We start from the raw sequence: 14,439 nt of genomic DNA, 5'->3' as shown, positions 1-14,439 counted from the left end.
GCAAAGATGCTTCAGATCATTGAGGTGTGTGAGCGTGTGCATGCAGGTGTGTAATTGAAAACATTGCACTTTTCCAGGAGAGGGCGCTATAATTGAAGCTTCGAGTGGTTCAGTGCTTCACAAAAGCTTTATTTTCTCATCAGTACCCAGCAGGAGAGAAACTGAAACTAAAGTATCGATCTCATTACACTGGTATTGATCAATATCAATACCAACTTTGGCATCAATATCATCATATTTGGATCGATCCGCCCACCACTAGTGTCTCGCCCTTCACCTCTCCTATGGTGTGCTGGCTGGGCTGTTGTGTTTGTAGCCCCTCCTGATGAAAAACGGCTCTCAGTGCAGAGCCAGCTGCTGTCATTCACTTCAAAGAGCCAGCTCTTAGAGCCGAAACCTTCGCGACTGATCATCACTGTCTGCACCTGTGGCCGCGAGAGGAGCGGCGCGAGCGCTGCTGTGCTTCATTGGGTAAAAACAAAGAAACAAACAAAAAACAACAACGGGAAACCTCCCGATGGCCACCACGCTCCTGGTGACGTCCCATTCTGTTTATGGGAATCTTTGAGCATTCTTCCAGAAGCACGTGTGTGAGGTCAGACACTGATTCACTGAGCTCCTGAGAGCGACCCATTCTTTCACAGATGTTTGTAGGATCAGTCTGCATGCCCGTGTGGCCCCAGAATGAGACAGTAAGAGTCAGACATCTTTTCCCGGGTCCTATCAGAGGGGAGATTGGGCTACACGCTGACCAAGGCTGGGCGAGGCAGTTATGTGAATTTATTGACTTCATTAGCTGCACGATAACAGTAAACAATATGTACATATATGGCTGTTAATGAAAGGTTTTGAATCAAACACAGCATCTTGTTCCTATTCCAGATTATTAAACCATCAGGGCTTTAAGTTGCAGTGCAGCATTTCACCTGACTCTTAGCCATCACTTAAGTGCAGCATTTCTAATCAGCAGGAAATACGCCAAAATAAAAGCCTCATTATTGGAAGCCAGTGAGTCTCAGTCAGAATTCATCACAGTACTGAAACAGCATTAGTGAAGGTTACAAATGATCTTCTTATGGCCTCTGACAGTGGACTCATCTCTGTGCTCGTTCTGATAGACCTCAGTGCAGCTTTCAGTACTGTTGAGCATAACATTTTATTACAGAGATTAGTTTGATTGGAGTGGTTTGATACATTACACCCTTTGGTAGTATTACTAGAAAGAATTGCATACATTTGAAGATTATATGAAGCCAGATAATGCACATGGATTAATTAAACTGCAGGAATGTCTTAAAGTCATAAAGGCCTCGATGACCTCTAATTTCCTGCTTCTAAATTCAGATAAAACTGAAGTTATTGTGCTTGGCCCCATAAATCTTAGAAACATGGTGTCTAACCAGATACTCTGGATGGCATGACCTTGGCCTCCAGTAACACTGTGAGAATTCTTGGAGTCATTTTGGAGCAGGATATGTCCTTCAATGCACATATTAAACAAATATGTAGGACCGCTTTTTTGCGTTTGTGCAGTATTCCTAAAATTAGAAACATCCTGTCTCAGAATGATGCTGGAAAACTAATTCATGCATTTATTACCTCAAGGCTGGACTGTTGTAATTTATTACTATCAGGCTGTCCTAAAAGCTCCCTGAAAAGCCTTCAGCTGATCCAGAATGCTGCAGCTAGAGTGGCAGATGACTGCCCCTCCCTGAGCCTGGTTCTGCTGGAGGTTTCTTCCTGTTAAAAGGGAGTTTTTTCCTTCCCACTGTCGCCAAGTGCTGCTCATAGGGGGTCGTTTTGACTGTTGGGTTTTCTCTGTATTATTGTAGGGTCTCTACCTTACAATATAAAGCACCTTGAGGCGACTGTTGGCCTGATTTGGTGCTATATAAAAAAAGTTTAATTGAATTGTGTCAAAAAGTAACAAAAAGAACAAAAGCATGTAGAAAGTGAGCTGACTTATTTCAGACCTTGTTAAAAGTCATTCTCACTATCTGCTGAGCTGGTAACAGGACTCGCTGTTACACTTATAAAGTAAGGTAGTAAGATTTTTTTTTCATTTTTATTAAGCATTTTTTGGCTGTGTAATCACAACGTGGGAAAGGAAGAACTGTGCTTTGATATGTGATTTAAGAGTACAATGGATATAATCAGTGGATACTTTGTCGTGCACAACAAAATGACCTTGTATGGAAGATGCTGAAACATTGTTTGTCCTTTCCTCTGAAATACCACAAAGTACTTCAAATTATTTAGAAGAAAATTTGACTCCTTTCCTATAAAATAGCTTGAGTTACACGCTACTTAAAATAACACACAGTATGATTTTTTTCTCCTTTACTGTGAAACCAACATTTTGAACTGTTTGAATGCTATGCACACCTCAGTCTTAACACCACTTAGTCTAGTTCCCTAATGCCAAGGAAACAACAGACAGATTACCCTCCCAGGTTCCACGGTCACACACAATTGTTTAAATTTCATCTGCAGATATTAGTATTTTGTGAAGAGTTATAGGAGTGGACATTGTGCCCATTACATGTCCCCGAGGTGCCCCACCATTCAGGACAAAGTGGGGGTGATGCTCACTTTGTTGTGTTTTTGTGTCTGTATCAATTTTGAGTACATATTATTGGTAACTGGCTGATTAAGACAATGCAACATAATCAGTGAATATCAATAGTTTTTATTTGAACACAGGTTAAATTCAGATGTCGTGAGGATTACAATAACAGCAGTCATGTCCTATGAAACAGAAAGATATTATTGGTCAGTTTAAACCCTTACCTGAGATAACATCCAACACACAGATATGACAGTGGAACTTAAAACATCTGGCTTTAAAGCTGTAGTCTATAAAACAGCTAACATGGGTGTTACATACTGCAGAGCACTGCATCATACTGCACGGTGCTCAGAGCTAACGGTTAAATACTGGCACTGAGCTGTGCAGTGCTGTGAAAAAGAAAGCAGACAGGGTGCTACACTACTTTGTTTGTTTGTCTTTAACATAATAGAAACAGAACTAATCTTTTCACAATTATGACAAAGTTTTATTAAGAAATCATGCCATAATGCCCTCAACGCACAGCAAAAATGGTTGTATCTTATCCACGGGTGACCTGCATGGTGACCACTGAAAAGGTGGCGGGCTGCTGGTTTTCCCTGATCTTCAGCTCACGATGCATCTGGCACCAAACACACAGGTAACACCAACATACTTTGCAGCAGTCATCACAGAACGAGCCCTGCAGGATGGAGAAGAAGAAGAGAGAGGATCAGGCAGCGGGAGTTCTTGTGGTTTAATTTGTAGCTGTCATGGTTGTAACAGTTTAAAATGCGGGAAATACTACAGCATCAGCAACAGCACTGAAACAAACTGCAGAGGGAAGTGTTGGTTTAAGACTGCTCGCACTGATTCTTAATTATTCTGCGCTCAAGTCAACACGACTAGAGAGGGAAACACACACAGGTGGTTTTTCCTGTGATTTACTGAAAGTGCTGCATTAAAATTTCAGGTCTCCACATTTAAATCTATTTTACTAACAATAAAGATGTAAATGACTGCAGTCTCTTTAGCTGCTGAAAGCTCCACTATATTCACCATTAACCGTTTGATACTGTGCAGGAGCAGTAACCTGCTGCAGCTGGAAACTGGCCTGATGAAAGCAGTGAGAGTAACAAACAATAAAGTTGTTGCCCTTAAAATGCTGTTTAGAACAAAATATCTGTGAATTAGCCAATAGATGCAGCCACAGGTGCAGTTTTCTCCCCCACTGTGATAAATAAGAGTTACAAATTTGAATAACTTTCCATTTCCTCTTTTCCTGCTTTGTGCATCTCCCTAAAAATTTCCATCCCGGTCAGTTTTCTGATGGCATTTCCTGATAACTTGGCATAACTTGCTGTCATAAACTAATAACAAGGCTACAGAGACAGCTGGGAGCTGTTTGGGAACTGAGGATGAGGAGGAAGGATCTGCACATCGAAGACACTTTAATTTTTCTGTTGTGTTTTATGGCTCTTCTAAAATGCATATTAAAACTTATGTTATGAACACCAGTACACAAATATACTTCTTCATTCGGCTGCTCCCTTTAGAGGTCACTACAGCAGATCATCTTCCCCCCATCTCATTCCAACCCTAGCATCCTACGCTGTCACACCAACCCTCTGCATGTCCTCCTGTACTGCTCTTCCTTGGCATGAAGCCACACCACTTGTGTGTGGCTCATCAGCTTTATCTCTCAACTTCCGTCAAGCCAAAAGTTTTGAGAATGACACAATTATTGGTTTTCACAAGGTCTGCTGCTTCATTGTTTTTAGATCTTTTTTGTTAGCTGTTTCTATGACATACATCTATTTACAGGCATTTCACAAGTTTCAAAGGCTTTCATTAACAACCAGGTATTTGTAGTATTGGTCCTTCTGCAATTCGCTCTGGCATGCTGTCAATCAACTTCTGGGCAAAATCCTGACTGATAGCAACCCAGTTTGTCAGAATTTGTGGGTTTTTGTTCTCAGTCTGCCTCTTGAGGATTGACCACAAGTTACTGATGAGTCATGGCCATGGACCCAAATTTTCAATGTTTTGTTCCCCGAGCCGCTTAGTTATTGTCAGCAATGAACTGTTGTTGGTTGGACTCGCTTTTTTGGTTTTGTTTCATGTGTGCCCTCATGCTCAGTCAATTCAAGTTAAGTTTAAAATGAGTTAGTATCTTGTGCTGCTGGCACCCGACCAGCTCTGTTATGTCTTTTGTTTGAGCTAATAAAGCTAAGTTTAGTTCTTGCCTCCTGAGTCCTGCATTGGGGTCCTCTGCCTGCCAGCCACAGCAGTTTTATGACAATGATCACTTTTGCATTATGGCAAAAAAAATGCTCCATCATGCTGGAAAAGGTATTGTTCTTCACCGATCTGTTCTTGGACAGCTGGGAGAAGTTGTTCTCAGAGGATGTTTTGGTGGTGATCTATATTAATGGCTGTGCTTTTAGACAAAATTGTGAGTAAGCCCACTCCCTTGGATCGTGCACAAGTGGTCTCAGGATTCTTTACTGTTGGCATGGCACAGGACTGATGGTAGTATTCACCTTTTCTTCTCCAGACAATAGTCTGTCCTCAGCAGTCCAGTCCCTGCACTTTATGCACAATATCAATCCGTCCTTGATGTTTTTCCTGGAGAGAAGTGGCTTCTTAGCTGCCCTTCTTGACAGCAGGCCATATGCCTGCTCCCATTCCTGAGCAAGCTCTGCACTGGTGGTGACCCAATCCTGCAGCCGAGTCACCTTTAGAAGACGGTCATGGCACTTGCTGGACTTTCTTGGGCACCCTGAAGCCTTCTTCACAATAACTGAAGTGCAATAACTTGATGATCTGTGGTTGATTTAGGTGTAATCTTACAAGCAGCTATACCCATGCTTGTGAAGCTCTTATGCAACACAATGATGAATGGACATAAACACCCTTGCAGGTAACCATGGTTAAAAAGGATGAACAATGATTTCAAGAACCACCCTTCTTTAAAGCATCCAGTCAGCTGTTCAAGCTTTATCAGCATGACAGAGTGATCTCCACCTTTGTCCCTGTCAACACTCTCACCCGTGTTAATATCACTCAAATTATATCAGTAGGTCCTTTTGTGGCAGGGCTGAAATGAAGTGGCAAAGAGAGACGTTGCAATTATTTGCGATTCATCGGCTCACCCTTCATAGCATTCTCGAGTAGATGCAAATTAACATCATAAAAAAATAAAGCAGCAAACTTTGTGAAATGCAATACTTGTGTAATTCTCAAAACTTTTGGCCATGACTAGTTACTACAGCTCTGCTTGTTCTTGAAAATCCACAAAAGCACACTGCTCCATTCCACAGGTATCCTCTCACTCTCCAAGACTGTGTTAAACAGTCTGGTCAAAAAGTCCACTGTCCTCTCTATACCTCCACAGGTACGTTATCTTGACCAAATGCCATCCTACTCTTGATCCTCTTCAAAGCTGCCCTCACTTCCTCCTCACTAATCCTCTGCACTTCCTTGTTCACTAGCTGAAATACATTCATTAATAAGGGAGTGGACACAAAGATCAATCTTGGGACTTTTTGGGAATAATCACTATGAATTATCTGAAAACCCCCATACAGATTGTAGATGCAGCTTTCTAATGTGAGCTTTTAACTCACCCCTCCACCCTCCCTTCCAAATATCCTCTGGTTTATAAACCAGTGGGTGATGTCATAGTGGCCACATCCATCTTTTAAATGTAGTCTATAACATATTGCCCTCCATCTCTAATCCAGCCTTACAAGGATGTTGTAACGCTCTCTGATGGACTTGCGGAGTAAGCAGGACACCACACCACAGAAATCCAGGAGTGGCATGGCACAGCACCATCCATGTTTACTGGCTGTCTGACACTGCATGCAGGGGAAACACCAATATCCAAAACAACCTATATATATATATATATATATAAAAGAGAGAGAGATTTGCATTTTATAAGGCAAAGACTTGCTTAAATTTTCACTGACTTTAGACAGTCTGCTACGTTAATGCAAAAATAATTTGAGGAGACAGTTGATACAGAAACTGCTGTACTTGATTGACTTACAGGAGCTCATATCAGTGCAGCAATCACAGATGCCAGTGCTCCATTGCCCAGAACCGTTAGTTGTGGCCATACCTGGAAGAAACAGAAATGGCACAAACCTGAAAACTGAAGGCTCTGCCTCCCATTCTACTCTTAAGTATCGTAAGAACCACATGCAAGCCAGCAGTCTGAGAGCAAAGTGCTCTATTGGGGTGATATGGGACTGTAAGGTCTTTGAGATAAGATGGTGCCTGATTATTCAAGACCTTGTATGTGAGGAGAAGGATTTTAAATTCTATTCTAGATTTAACAGGGAGCCAATGAAGAGAAGCCAATATGGGAGAAATCTGCTCTCTCTTTCTAGTCCCTGTCAGTACTCTAGCTGCAGCATTTTGGATCAGCTGAAGGCTTTTTTATGGAGCTTTTAGGACAGCCTGATAATAGTGAATTACAATAGTCCAGCCTAGAAGTAATAAATGCAGGAATTAGCTTTTCAGCATCACTTTAAGAAAGGATGTTTCTAATTTTAGAAATATTGCATAAATGCAAAAAAGCAGTCCTACATATTTATTTAATATGTACATTGAAGGACATATCCTGGTTGAAAAAGACTCCAAGATTTCTCACAGGGTTACTGGAGGCCAAGGTAATGCCATCCAGAGTATCTGGTTAGACACCAAGTTTTTAAGACTTGTGGGGCCGAGTACAGTAAGTTCAGTTTTATCTGAATTTAGAAGCAGGAAATTAGAGGTCATCGAGGCCTTTATGACTTTAAGACATTCCTGCAGTTTAAGTAATGTGTGTTATCTGGCTTCATAAATAGAAGGAGTTGGATATCATCGGCACAGCAATGAGAATGTATTAGAATGTGCTTTCTAATAATACTGTCTAAGGGAAGCATGTATAGTGTAAATAGAATTGGTCCTAGCACAGAACCTTGTGGAACGCCATAATTAAGTTTAGTGCAACTGTACTGTAAGGGTACAGCTGAACAGTAGAACCTCCACCAGCAATTAATCTGATAGGTAGGTTAATGCATGTTACTACTGAATGAGTTAATTTTTCATGTGCAGTCTGGTGTTGCTTCCAGTGACAGCAGGAGAGGCTTCTTCAGTAATAAGAAAATAATGATATCCCACAGCCTGCTTTCCCCTTCAACACATCCCTTTTTTTCCTTCTCATCCCTGTGATGTGTTCATGATGCAGACATCAAGTTGCTGTCGCAGTACTTCAGCATCTGGCTAGCTACACAAGAGGAGCAAGCATAAACCTCCTTTAAGTGGCAGGCAATTTCAAATACAACTTTTCAAAGAGCTCAACAAACATCAACACACACAACAACTGTCTCTGTGCAGTTTGTCACAAAATGCATGTGTGAGCTCAATGTGCACTTGCTGTGTTTCCCAGGGAGAGAGAAAAAAACACTGATGTGCCACACTGATGTAAGAAAGAGGGGAAAGGAGAGGAAGATGAAGGATTCTTTTCAAAGCTAAGCACTGCTAAGAAACTGAAATTTTATTGACTAGAAATTTCAATCGTGCAAGTAATGTCCTCAATAATTTTAGAGTTTCTAAATCTGATATTTGCTCTATAGAGGAGACTGAGAATGGTTATAACAAAGAGATGGATGTAACAGCATCACTTTCACTAAGAAGGGATAACCTAAGAATAAGTCACCAGTTCCCTGAGTTTGCATGTGAAATAGCAAAGCTGATATATTACAGCAAACTCATTGATTTTCACCCGATCTTAGGGTTCCTCCACCTGTGAAACCCCACTTTAGCCCCTAAGTCTAGGCCCCCAAAATTACCGTGTACTTGAAAAGATGGCGAAATGTCATTTCCTCTAAAGTATCTTCAGGTTACTGACTGCTTAAAAACACTTACAGTATAATTATTTTCCTCTCCTCCTTTCTACTGTACCTACTTTTAGGTATTTTTAAGTACAGAAAATTAAAATCACATGGTAAATTTGTTAAACTTCCACACTTATGTGCACAAATCTCATTCTGTTTGAGAGTTTAATTAACTTCAAGTTATTGTGATCATCAGTGCAAACACTGATGGCTGCTGTTTCTTACAAGCCCTAAATCTAACATGAAATACATTTTATAAAAAAAGAAAAAAAGAAAAAAAAACTGGGGCAGTTAATTAATTAATTACATAGCAATCTAAAAATTTGTTTGCTAATGGAACTATTAAAAAGACATCGTGTAGGAGCTTTTAGTTTCAGAGCTCTGAAGTGAATTTAGAAGGTGGTTGAATATGAAATATTTGTTGTGTGTCTTTCATTACAGACTGTCACCAGTCTTTAAATATCTTAAGACAAAATTCATGGATTTTTATAATAAAAATCTGTTACCTAATGTTCATCCTCTTTAGGCTCCCTCCTAACCTAACTGAGAAATCAGTAATTATAATTATTAGACTCCAGTTTTTTCTTCTTAATTTTATGACAGTATGAAAACCCTTTAGTTGTGCATGCAGGTCTGTAAATCTCTAAATTTGCTTTATTCACAGCATCTTGTGAATGAACAGTTTCATTGCACAAACTGAAAATGTCACTGGCTGAGAAAAACTATACCAAACAGTACGATAAGTTCACAAAGGTTACTGACTATTACTCACCAGTATAGAAAGTTTTTCTTACCTATTCTCTGGTTTGGTGAGCTTTAAAAGAAAAATGAAATGGAGTGCAGAAATCCCAGCATTTAAATACAAACTGAGAAGGGAAAAGGACTGCGTACGCGCACACACACACACACCCCTCTGCAAATATTTTTTACAGGACCACTTGTTCACACAGGCAAACACAGAATCAATAATGTGCATGCAAAATAACTAGTTTGCATGCAACATGCAAACACTGAGAAACACTGTGGAAAAAGGTCTGCGAAATATGGATGAAATACCCACATAATCTCACCAGTCAAAACTGGGGACAGCAAAAACTGATGATGTTTCCACAACAGCAGCCTAGACGGCACACACCAGACAAAATAATTTGCATGTGGTAACGCAGAAACACAAAAACCTTGAAAATATGGATGACGTGTTTGCAGTTATTTACATTATGTACATTTGGACTTATCTACATGTAATTCTTTCAGATTTGATTCATTAAACCAGGGGTCTCAAACTCAAATGACCTGTGGGCCACTGCTGGCACTGTCACCTCATTGGAGAGCCACTTTATTGTTTGAGTTGTGTGCGTGTATCTGTGTGTGTGTGTGTGCATGTGCAAAACATATGATTCGTGCACATAAGTGTGGAAGTTTAACAAATTTACCATGTGATTTTATTTTTAAAAATTTTCTGAAACTATGATGTAATTTTCAGTACCTACCTAAAAATACCTAAAAGTAAGTACAGTAGAAAGGGGAAGAACTATTATTATTAATTAAATTAGAGTATTATTATGCTGAATGTACATGCGTGTATATATATGTACATGCGTGTATATATATATATATATAAAAATCCTGAGCTGGGATTTTTTTTTTTTAATGCATGTGGATAATGCATACAGTTCTTCTTCACTTGACCATGTGACCTTCTTCAGCTGCAGCACCACTGTCCTCACTGGCTTTGTGGAAAGTTCTTGCTGGGTCCTCTTTGTCGCTGCTCTCCTATTTTTTCCCTGTCATCGCCCTTGTTCTTCTCACGATGCTCTCCGTGTTTAGTCCTTTATGTCGTTTGAGATTAAACTCCTTCAGAACGGCAAGTTTCTTCTTACATAAAAGGCAAATTGATTTCCACCAAACTAAAAAAAAAAAAAAAAATGTTGAATTTGTCTGTGTTCGTCGTTTTTATTTTTGATGTGGAAAGCAAAATTTTCTGCTGCTGCTAATACGCCCTTTTCTTTTTCTTCTCCTGCTTCTACGGGTTATCTGACCTCATCTTGACAAAAACTGCACTTACTTTGAAATTATTTTGCATTTAAAAAAGAAATGTTTTTAATACAATTATTTTTTTAATCATGTAATTTAAATTACACATCAAACAGTTGCCTTAATTGTGAAAAAAACAAAATAAAAAAATAGGGCCAAATTGTATTATACTTTTGACATCAATCTGCAGGGAGCAGGGAGGGCGCAGGCTGGGAGTTTTAGACCAGTGGATTAAACCTCAAAGTGGGAATGAGGGAAAACTGCAGTGTTTTTGTTGTCAGGTTGGTTGGTAGCAGTAGTGATAAAATTATGTGGTGCATTTTTCAATTCTGTGTACAAAATGAAATAAATGCATTGGTGAATTTACATCTACGTCTGTTAAGTTTGATCATATCAATCAGTTTCTGAATGTGGAAAGCAAAGGATGCATCTTTAATACAGAGACTCGGTGAGGGTATGAGATCAGAGTTTGAGATCATTGTTTGGATGGAGCATGAAAACTACATTTTATACAACCACCTGAGCAAAAACTGAATCTATCAGGTTTTGTGAAAACACCTGTGTACCTGTGCCTACACTGTGGACATTCAATCCAATTCAATTCAACAAGCACTTGATGACAGTGGGAAAGAAAAACTCCCTTTAAACAGGAAGAAACCTCAGAACCAGACTGCGGGAGGGGCAGCCGTCTGCTGTGACCGGTTGGGGGTGACGGGAGGGAGACAGGACAAAAGACACACTGTGGAAGAGAGACAGAGATTAATAAATAATGATTAAGTGCAGAGAGAAAAGTGGTTCCCAGAGTGGAAAAGAGGGCATCATGGACTGATGCTTCTTCAATGGCATCATCAGATGGAGCTTTACTTTCAGTCTGGCTAAGCTCAGAGGATTTTGCCCAACAGCAGGTGGCAGCAGGCTGCTGACAGAACCTTGTTGGCTGCTCTGTGGGTTTCTTTACAGAGTAAACTTCACAATTTTAAACACTCAAACATTACAGTTTTTTTTACTATTGCCTAAACACTAAAATCTAAAGTATTCCACAGTTAGCAGCATTTTGCAGATTTGCACCACTATAAGCCCACTGTCATCCTCACAAGATGAAGAAAAGCTCTGTCTGATGATGCTATTGATGAGGCACCAGTCCAAGATGACTTGCATCAAGATGCTAGATAGTGATATAGTGTGCTGTGCTTGTGTAAACCACACTGTAAAGACATCAGCAAACTAATAAGTAACTAAAGCTTTAAAAGAAGTAGTATGGTGTACAAAGTAGAGTAAATGCATCCAGAATATAGTGGAGTAAAAGCAGAAAGCAGCATAGCATGGAAATACTTAAAGTACATTAAACCTGAGTAAAGTAATTCAGTATTCAGTTACATTCCCAGTGCTCTTGTGTATGCTCTCACCTGCTTGTTTTAGAGACTCTAAGATTAACAGTACTCATGCATGGTGGTACGGTGGTTAGCAATATCTCCTCACAGCAAGAAGGTCCTGGGTTCAAGTCCATTGGCCTTGGCTTTAGGTAGGGGTCACCTGGGGGGCAAATCATATTTCAAGAGGGGCCTAGTGCACCCCATGCCCCTCTCCTGGTGCAGAGAGGAGTATGTATGTGTGTCCACTTCCCCCTCCCCTCCCTCATTTGTAGTTAAATGCTGAGTTTTCCGCTCTTCGTTTCATTGTTCTTTTTCAAAGCTCGGAGAACCAGAGAAACGGTAAGAACAAGAACTTTTTATACTGATGAACAACTTAAAAAAGACTTGAAGCAAACAGTGGATTTAAAAATGAATTACTCAAACAGAAATGGGATGAGGTTTGTGAGGGGAAAGATTAATAAGGCATATGATAACTTTTTAAAAATTATTTTTTGATAAGAATTGTCCTATGAGGCGATGCAGCAGTGGTCACAAACAGCAACAGTCCATGGATCACTAAAGGTATTAAAAATGCCAGCAGAAAGAAAAATGCTGTTTACAGCAAGTATAAAAGCTAGAAAGACAGGAAATATAAAATATATAAAAATAAAGTACTAATGTTATGAGGATTTTGAAAATGAATATTATAATAAAATAGAGAAGTAGAGAATAGATATAAACAATATTAAAGGAATTTGGAACGTGTTAAACAGGATTATTAGATTATCTGTTGAAAATGACACAGAATCACAGAGTTGGTATAAGAAGGAGTATTTTTCTGAGAGTGGGGGGGTTCTCGGGGAAGTCACAGTCGTTCTATTTTTCATGGAAACCGTTAAAAGTATGTAAGAATAGAAAATCTACAGAGTGGAAGGAACAACACACTTCTGTAACTTGTCTTTTCAAACCGGTACATTTCCAAACAAGAAAAAATGAAAATAGCAAAAGTCATATTTTTATATAAATCAGGTGACAGGCACCATTTTACCAATCACAGGCCTGTTTCTTCACACTCTCCAAGACACTGGAAGAACTCTTTGCGGGCAGGTTAGACGACTTCACCGAGACACACAAACTGCCTGCATACTCTCATCATGTGAGGCACCAGGAGGAATCACAGCAGTGTGGAATACACTCCTGTGACCTTTAATTCTTTGATTTGTTTTGCTCGACACTAATTTTCAAGTTTTTATTTATTCTTTTTGTGTGTTCCAGACCAGGCCGGGTCACTCCTGGTGCTGGTTACACGGCTGTGTAAATGCAAAGAGCGACTGATGCAAAAGCTTTGCTATATCAAAGAAACCAACCCCTCAGGAAAGAAGGGAGCGGTTCAGCAGGGCCTATCTGATCTTAATCAAAAAGCAAATATTCAGCAAGGAGAAGCTGAAAGTCCAAAACTGAGGCTGCAGGCCAAAAACCCCCAGAGCATGACATCCTGTGATGTCAACAAATACTAAAGTTATACGCAGTCCGGGCCGTGCTCCAGGAAACAGGTTCAACAATCTCAGAGTTTAAAAACACACTCTGAGTTTCCCGTTCCAGAACAGCTGATCAGATTTAGTTCAACCCAGTATGTTCACCCTGAGTTAGCGTGTTCGTGAGTGAGGAAAGAAAGCCGTCATCAATGGGGCTCTGATACCAGGATTCACCATGGCAACAGGTAAATGAAGGTAAATAAAGAGCAGAGCCTCCATTTTATTCCAGCAGATCGAGGATCGTACGTGTCAGTGTGGAGCATGACGGGCTGGCCCGCTCTGTCGTCATCAACAGAATCAAAATTTGTTATAAAATATATAATTTCTTTTATAATATCGGCTGTCATCATTCACTTAGCTTGAATTTTCATCAGATGAAGCTGAATCCTAATTTTACATTTGATTTATAAAATCTAATTTTTCAGCTGCAGCCTGACAGACAAAATGCAGGAAACAGAAAGTGAAACTCAGACTGAGTTTACTGTAATGAGACTTAGAGAAAAACTGCTTTAATGTTTCCCAGTTTAACTGTTTCTATCTGATCTGATGTCAGCTTCACTGATAGATTATGGCTCAAATAAATCAGTAAATCAAGGCTCTGCTGCCAGGTGAGCCCACAGCTTGGGAGAGAACACAAAGAAGGACCACCGAAAACAGGTTAAAAAAACCAAAACCACAGCAACAACATGGTGGGGCATAGGTATGTTGAGCTCACTTCATAGTGCAGGGCCCAGGACAGGTTCCCAGGAGTTGTTGATGATGTCAGCGATGATGGGACCCAGGGTGAGAGGGCATGGGATCCAGAGGACAGGTGGAGGCTTTAGCTTAGCCATTTGCTGCATGGTGAACTTTTGCATCTGTAATGCACACAAATCATTTGTACATCCCACCAGGTCTTTGTAGAGATTTGCACAAACCAGTGAACATCCTGTACATGCAACAATGACGACACTGTGGAGAGTAATCATTTAAACCAGTCTGTTACCTTTCTTGTGTTCTTGGATTTCTCTATACGCAGGAGCGATAACCACTATAACCCTTCACCCTGTGTCTCCATTTCTGCCTACTTTCCTCCAAGC

The 14,439-nt window shown here is 40.1% G+C and overlaps 1 protein-coding gene across 1 annotated transcript; it reads right to left on the bottom strand.

Annotated features, from left to right (window-relative positions):
• Positions 1–2,724: 2,724 nt before the first annotated feature.
• LOC115797475 (cornifelin homolog B-like) lies at positions 2,725–6,675 on the bottom strand. Its single transcript, XM_030754055.1, has 3 exons — positions 6,606–6,675; positions 6,301–6,446; positions 2,725–3,251 (listed from the first exon to the last, which is right to left on the bottom strand). The coding sequence occupies exons 1-3, from the start codon at positions 6,673–6,675 to the stop codon at positions 3,111–3,113; spliced, it is 357 nt and encodes a 118-aa protein (XP_030609915.1). The 3' UTR covers positions 2,725–3,110.
• Positions 6,676–14,439: the final 7,764 nt, after the last annotated feature.

The sequence above is a fragment of the Archocentrus centrarchus genome, chromosome 18, assembly GCF_007364275.1.
Source record: "Archocentrus centrarchus isolate MPI-CPG fArcCen1 chromosome 18, fArcCen1, whole genome shotgun sequence".
NCBI lineage: Eukaryota > Metazoa > Chordata > Actinopteri > Cichliformes > Cichlidae > Archocentrus > Archocentrus centrarchus.
The sequence above is the reverse complement of the archived record's forward strand: the minus strand, read 5'-3'. Positions and strand labels throughout refer to the sequence as shown.